The following is an 8,141-nucleotide window of genomic DNA, read 5'->3' on the forward strand; positions in this document are numbered from 1 at the left end:
TGAACGTGTGTGATTGTGTGTCTGTGATTGCATATGGATGTGTGTGGTGTGAGATAGTGTATGAGTGAATGTGAACGTGTGTGATTGTGTGTCTGCGATTGCATGTGGATGTGTGTGCGTGAGTGTATGAGTGAATGTGAACGTGTGTGATTGTGTCTGTGATTGCATGTGGATGTGAGTGTGTGTGCATGATAGTGTATGAGTAAATGTGAATGTGTGTGATTGTGTGTCTGCGACTGCATGTGGATGTGTGTGATTGTGTAAGATAGTGTATGAGTGAATGTGTGTGATTGTGTGTCTGTGATTGCATGTGGATGTGAGTGTGTGATTGTGTGTGATAGTGTATGAGTGAATGTGAACGTGAGTATGTGTGTCTGTGATTGCATGTGGATGTGTGATTGTGATTGTATATGGATATGAGTGTCATTGTGATAGTGTATGAGTGAATATGAATGTGTGTGATTATGTGTCTGGTTGCATGTGGATGTGAGTGTGTGATTGTGTGTGATAATGTATGAGTGAATGTGATTGTGTGTGATTGCATGTGGATGTGTGTGTGTGATAGTGTATGAGTGAATGTGAATGTGTGTGAGTATGTGTGTCTGTGGTTGTATGTGGATGTGAGTGTGTGATTGTGATAGTGTATGAGTGAATGTGAATGTGTGTGATTGTGTGTCTGTGACTGTATATGAATGTGTGTCTGTGATTGTATGTGGATGTGTGTGTGTGATTTTGTGTGACAGTGTATGAGTGAATGGGAATGTGTGTGTATGTGAGTGTATGAATATGTGTATGGTGGTGTGTGTGTTTTCTGTGAGTTAATGAGTGTGACTGTGAGAGTGTGTATGAGTGTGTGTTGACTGTGAGTTAATATGAATGAGTGTGCAATTGTGACAGTGTGTCGTCTTTGAATGTGAGCATTTGAGAGATAATGTGAATGTCTGAAGGCATGTGTGTATGATGTATGAGGCTAGGTGAATGAGTGTATATGTGAGGGTACTTGAGTGTATGTGAATGTATGCAAGAGTCTGAGTGTGTGAGAGTAATTGAGTGTGTGTGGCAGTGTGTTGTCTCTGTATGAGTGATTGTGTGTGTAGTAATCTGATCCTAAATTCCAAGCATTTATTTAGATGATACAATGTGTGGTTTCTTTTGTTTTTTTTTAAAAAGGAAAACATTATCAAGCATCACTTGTAATTCCAGATTTTCTTGAAGGAAGATGTTCCTTGACTTGGAAGTAGACTGTCAGTGATAGCGTTTAACTCTAAACCACGGGTGAAGAATGGACTTTAGTGGCCACGGTGTTACCATAGCAATTGTCAATGGAAAAGCTTTTTAATTACACAAGTGAAACAAAATCTATCACATGTGACACAAACCCTGAAAAATAGTAGACATGATTAGACCTTTGTCATTATGAAATATATGCATTATTATTCTTTATTAAAGGACCCTGGTGGTGCAGTCTTTAAGCACTTGGCTGCTAATCAGAAGATCCGTGGTTTGAAACTACACGGCAGCCCCACAGTAGAGAAGACCAGGCCGTCTGCTTGGCCGTCTTGTTCTATGGCCGAGAGAGCCGTGTGGGCCACTCTGTTACACGCGGTGGCTGTGGGTCAGAACCAGCTCACAGCACCTATCAGCAACAGCAACAACATTCTTTACCAAGAGAGACACACACAAACCGTCTTTTGTGTTCCTATTGGGGATATTGTGGGTTTTGTCATCTTCTACCGAATTAAGATATGCTCACAATACTGTTGGCCGTGTCTTTGAAATAATTTCTTTCTTTAAAGGATCAGTCATATATAGGCAAGAATACCATTTGTCCAAGATGTATTCTTGGTTTAATCTTCCTGATGAAGGTTGATTCTGCAGTCTGGTGGAAGCTTGCCCCCCTGTGGTCAGCCTTGGAATACACAACCAAAAAAAACAGACTCGCTGCCGAGGACTGGGTCCTGACTCATGGGAACCCCTCCTTGGGTTTCCAAGCCAGTATCACTACGGAAGTAGATTGCCCAGTCTTCCTTCTGAGGAGCGGCTGGTGGGTTCGAACTGCCAGCTTTCTGGGTAGCAGTCAAATGCCTTAGGCACTGAGCCACCATGAATATTGAAAACTAAAACTAAAAAAAAAAGCAATAGAGCGAGATTCAGTGAAGTAATTTATAAAAGTCTTAAACGATATTTATATACGGTAAGTTCTTTGTTGTTGTTAGGTGCCACTGAGTCGGTTCTGACCTGCAGCGACCTGTGCACCCTGCCCGGTCCCATGCCGTCCTCACGGTCCTGCTGTGCCTCCCCACGTCATTGCAGCGACTGTGTCAACCCCCCGTTGAAGGTCTCTCTGTTCCACTGACCCTCTGCTTCACCAGACATGATGTCTCTCCAGCGGCTGGTCCCTCCTAATGACACGGCCAAACTAAGCAAGACAAAGTCTCACCATCCTTGCTTCTAAGGAGCATCCTGGCTGTACTTCCTCCGAGACAGACTTGGTTCCGGCCGGCCGTGGGTGACTCAGTGTTCTTCACCAGCACCGTAATTCAAGTGCATCAGCTCTTCTTCCGTCTTCCACACTCAGTTTCCATCTTTCACATGCATACATGCTGATTGAAACTATGATGATTGGAGTCAGGCTCGCCTCTGAGTCCTCAAAGTAACACCTTTGCTCTGTAACACTTTACAGAGGCCTTTTGCAGCACATTTGCCCAGCACGATATGTCCTTTGATTTCTTGACTGCTGTTTCCATGGGCGTTGGTTATGGATCCAAGTAAAATCCTTGACAGCTTCAGTCTTCTCCATTTATGGTGACGTTGCTCATTGGTCCAGTCGTGAGGATGTTTTTTTTTGTTATGTTGAGGTTTGGTCCATACTGCAGGCTGAAGTCTTTGATCTTTACCAGCAACTTCACGTCCTTTCTGCAGCATCAGCGGCCTGCGTATCAGATTGTTAATGGGTTTTCCTCCGGTCCTGACATCGTGTCCTTCATACAGGCCAGCTTCTCGGATTAGTTACTCAGTATACAGATTGAATAAGTATTGTGAGAGGATACCACCCTGACACGCCCTGATTTAAAGCGATGAAATACCCCTTGTTTGGCTCAAACAACTGCCTCTTGGACTATGTACCAGTTCCTTGTGAGCACAGTGAAGTGTTCGAAACAGTCGATTCTTTTACTGAAGTTCTGAAATATAAAAATGCCATTTTCTGTACTAACATGAGGTATTTTTTCCTTAACATTTTTCCAATTATAAAAGTAACCCTCTATATGTGAATGCATATTTGTATGTATGTATATACACACACACACACACACACACACATATATCCAACATTGTTCAGTACAAACTAAAGAAAATCTGAGGAAATCCTAGGAACAACCATTGCACAACGTTTTAGTTTGTGTATTTGTAGTCAGATTTTCCATATGTATGTGTTTGTGGGTGTTTTGATAATTTCAAAATTTGTGTCCTTTTTCACTTAACATCTTTCTTAATCATCCTCTATGCTGTTGTGTCCTTTAGGAATTCTATCACTGTAACAATTTTCGAACACTGGGGCAACACTTCCCAAGTTTTGTTTGGACTTTATCTGCTTCCACAAGGCTCCTCTGAGCATCTACTAGGTGTGCACCTCGAGAACCACTGAAAGCATGAGGACCAACTGTACACCATGTATCTCAATCTCCCGGCTCCATGAAACACTTTTCCTTCCCCATGCAAAGGGTTGTAAATTTTGTGGTTCCAAAGAATCTCTTAGGAAATATTTGAATAAATGTTCACCATGGACATTTTTAAATGGAATTTGAAATTGGAGTTAAATACCTGCACCCAATGTCAGAATCTGGTTCTGTGTTTCTCAGTTCTGAAAATTCTGTTACCACAATTGTGGGATGGCATTGTTATGTTTACCCACGTCTCAATTCCAAAGGGTCCCTAAGAACTTTGGGGGAAAAAAAGAACTATTGTGGATGTTGTACTGGCTTAAGAAGGCCAAGTCCTAGTCTCTTCTGTGCATTGCTTTTCCAGATGGGCCCTGACCACTTCTCTTTACTGTTTGGTGTCCAGGAATGATGACCTTGTTAAAGAGGAATGCCACAGCTACGCTGAACCTTCATGCTGCTAAGCACTCCAAGCACATGTTACAATCTGCATTTGTTGCTGGATTTCATGTGCATAAATTCTGTTTTCTGCTTCTTTTTATAGAATTGAACTTTTGATGATATTTTACACTGAAAATGAGTGTAGCAAAGGTGTATATTCCCCTGGTTAGAAAGATCACTTAGCCAGGAAGTCTTAGTTTCAGAAAACTCCTAGACACATCTTAGAAGGCAGTATTTTTGTTGTTGTTCGGCTGGCATAGTAGTTATAAGCTCATTTTTTGTATTTTTACATATACAATTAGCATAGCTGTTGGCTTGGAGCTGGAGGTCTCTGGAGTATTGTTGGCTTTGTTTTCACAATATATATCCACATATATCACTCAGTTCATGTGATGACTTTCAGGAAAGTGAGAGGATGGAGCCTTCATTATTATTTTTTCTTTTTTTTAATTTTTATTGTGATTTGGGTGGAATTTTACCAGGCAGATTCTGTTTACATCCAACAGTTCACACACATTTTGTTTCACGACATTGGTTCCAATTCCTACTGTGTGTCAGTTGTCTTCCCACTTCCTCCCTGTGGTTACCTTTTCCCTGTGTCCTCCCCACCTATGTGTTCCTGCCTCCCTAGTGTCATCCCTGTACAAACGCTGCCCTTCTGCTCCCCCATGGTTGATTATTGTAAGAAATGCACCTCCCTGCTGGAGGTGTTCAGCTTGTAGGCACATAGACTGTTTGCCTGAAAGCTACGGAAGTGAGTCCAGGTCCAGGCCCAAAGGGTGAGGAGGAGCCCTAATCTTGTGGGTTTCACCAGTCTCTATCTGAACGAGTAAGCCTTGTCTTTTTTATGTTATTATTATATATATATATATAATTTCCTCAATTAGTTGTATTACCAGAACTTATTTATAACCACTAGTTGAATCATCAAAAGGGGTTGTCAGTTTCGCACGGGGGGTTGTTTTTTCATGACATGAATGAGTAGTGTTCTAGATTAAGGGTGAGGAGGAAGATGAGTAAGAAGATCATTGACATAAACATTGCCCTAAAGATTTTTGAGAGAAAATGAAAAACATCTCATTACACATTGGTTTATTCTCTATTTTTTTTTTTTTTTTTTCTTTTTTGGTTGGTTTGTCATTTTCATGGAAACTGTAGATATCAGCAAAAGTAGGGGATAAAATGTGCAGCAGGTACTAGGAATGATTTTTTTAAAAACTGGTGATGCCAGTTCACACATTTGCATAATCATTTAATATGAAGAAGTGTGTTAGGAATGTGGCTGCTGGTGGCCTTGGAGTATCTGTTGCATTTCCAGTCAAGCCGTTAATGTTGAAAAATAGCTGATAAGGATTCACAGTGTCTGAGACTCATCACAACTGCTAAGCAGCAGAAACAGACACCCTCCCACTTGGCGGGTTTGGGATCCAGAACTGGGTGCTCTTAGCAGCAGGCGGGGCGACTCCCTCTTTACCAAGTGCAAGGCCTTTTTACTTACTTCCATATTGAAACTTTTTCATCAGCCAATCCCACTGAATAGGAGTAATTGTTGTAACTCATTGTGGAAGGTTGATAAACGTGCGGTCATTTGAAGGTAATTCTTCACTTGATGGGAGCTGTACTTTCAAGACCACTGAGTTTATTGGGTAATTTAGTGGCTTCAGTGATTGTAAAACACTTGGAAGCCATTCCCATGTATTTGCAGAAAGCATCTTTTAGCTCTGTGTACATGTTTTGACAGTGCTCATCATCTGCTTAACAGATCCAATCAGTTCTGCAAAAGCCATTATGGTTGACTACAAAATGCAGATTTATTCCTTACGTAACAGCATATTTTTGCAATAATCCATTTTATTATTAAAATTTACATTATGCAGGTTTCATGGTAATTAACACGTCACTACCCTAGTATAGCATTAGGAGTGATATTTATATTTGAAATCATTACCAAGTATAATTTATTGTTTAATACATATTTTTTCAAGGTAACTATGACAAGTTTGGTTTTTTAATTCTTGCTCTTTAACCTGAAGTCAAACCAGAATGGAAGGAAAGAAGAAATCCTGCTATATTGGAGGAGGGGAGAGGTGGGCTCAGTCATGGGGGACTACTGTGGCTTGACTTAGCTACATATTTCTGTTTTTATGATATTCAGGATTTGCATGTTTTGTTTCTTAAAAGTCTTATAAATAGAGTAAGCATATTCCTAGAAGTTTTGACTAATAAAATAAGTGCATTAAAGAAGGTAACTTTCTAAGTCATCTGCAATATAAAATTTTGAAAGAGAGTAAGTAATTCATTATTGTATGATTGCAGAAAAAAAAAACCAAGAAAACCCAACAACAAACAAATGATGAGAGATGGTTCTGTCACTAACACAAGGAGTAAGCACTGAGACTGCATGCTTGCAGAATCTCTCCTCAGATCCTTTATCTCAACTTCAAAGCAAACTGTCGCTTGACCTTTTGTTTTACATTGGACGTGGGTGATCTCCTGAGCATCAATTATACCTCTGTTCCCCCTCTTTATCTCTTTCTCTGTGCCATCTCAGCTCCCTGTGAAGGCAGCACCTTCTTCTGCCACAGTAACATGTGCATCAACAACACACTGGTTTGCAACGGGCACCAGAACTGTGTGTACCCTTGGGATGAAAATCACTGTAAAGGTAATCTTTAGATTCAAAAAGTTTCTTGCCTACAGGGTGGGCGGGAAGTTACTTCCTTGTTTGCATGTATCCAGCACTCTTAGAAGTAGAATATATGGTGAGTTAGAGGAGGCCTGGTGGGTGCGATGGTCAAGTCCTCCACTGCTAACTGAAGGGCTAGTGGGTGGAAGCCACCAGCAGCTTTGTCAGAGGAAGACCTTGTGATCTGCTACAGTGAAGATGATGCCTCGGCACCAGGAGGCAGTACTGCCTGTCCCATGGGGCCCCTGAGTCAGGATCAACTTGATAGCACACAATGACCACAGTAACTGAGGTTTATGAGCTGTGCTCATGTGGTAAGGAGCTCTGGTAGTGGGTAAGCACTCAGCTGCTAACCGGAAGGTTGGCAGTTTGAACCCACCAGCCACTCTGTGGGAGAAAGATGAAGCTGTCTGTTTCTGCAAAGATTTGCAGCCCTGGAAGCCCTGTGGGCCAGTTCTACTTTGTCCCAAAAAGTCGCTTTGAGTCAGAAATGCAGTGGTGATGGTGAATTTTGTGTCCAAGGAAGGATTTCTGAATGGATAGGAAATACATAGTTGACTGGGATCTTAATACAGGTTTGTTGTGAAGCCCTGGTGGTGGAGCCCTCAACTGCCAACCTAGAGGTTGGTGGTTCCAACCCACAAGGCACTCCACAGGGGAAAGATGAGGCAGTCTGCTTCCATAAGATCACAGCCCTGGAAACCCTCTGGGACAGTTCTTCATTGTCTTTAGGGGTGCTGTGAGTTGGAGTCGACTGGACAGTGGTGGATCTGAGTATCTACTTTGCCCACCTAATGTGAGCTGTCCCTACAGTGTATAGGGAGGGTTTGAAGTGAGACAGTAATGAAGGAAGTGTGAATTGGAGCACAATACAGACTTCTGTGTTCATCTCCAGAGAGCAGCAAAACTGCCGAATTCCAGGGCAATCGAAGTCCACTGGTCACAGGACACTTCAGGCAGACAAACAAGCTCACAGTGGCAGCAGAGTCACACTCAGATCACATTCCCATGGGAATCACTTCCTCCTTCGTTCTGTTTTTATTTTTTTAATCAGGCAATAAAGTGTATGAGCAGAAAACAATCTCTCTCTCCACTGCAAAGAAATACCATGACAACTGAAACCAATCTTACATAGTGATTAAACATCTTGTTCAGTGGTTGCTGTAGTTTTGTTTTATTTTAGCATCTAGCTGTGTGTGGGTTAGGAATAGCATTAGCTTTGGTGCTCCACAAAGAGCTGGAAGGAAGGTCAGGGCTGCTGGAAAACAGCAAAAAGAGAGCAATGCTGGCTGCGAGGAGTGTACTTTGCTGATAATCCCAAGAGTGACAGCCCATTCATGAATCACTTTCACAGT

At 41.8% G+C, this 8,141-nt stretch overlaps 1 protein-coding gene across 1 annotated transcript in view; it reads left to right on the top strand.

The window, feature by feature from the left end:
• Positions 1-8,141, top strand: part of NETO1 (neuropilin and tolloid like 1) — a 159,739-nt gene that overhangs the window by 145,484 nt on the left and 6,114 nt on the right. The window contains exon 8 of the mRNA XM_007954331.2: positions 6,652-6,765. Coding sequence (XP_007952522.1) covers positions 6,652-6,765 — 114 coding nt within the window. The remainder of the gene's footprint in view (positions 1-6,651; positions 6,766-8,141) is intronic.

The sequence above is a fragment of the Orycteropus afer genome, unplaced genomic scaffold (assembly GCF_000298275.1).
Source record: "Orycteropus afer afer isolate SDZICR_OR568_19922 unplaced genomic scaffold, OryAfe1.0 scaffold00458, whole genome shotgun sequence".
In the NCBI taxonomy this organism is placed as follows: Eukaryota; Metazoa; Chordata; class Mammalia; order Tubulidentata; family Orycteropodidae; genus Orycteropus; species Orycteropus afer.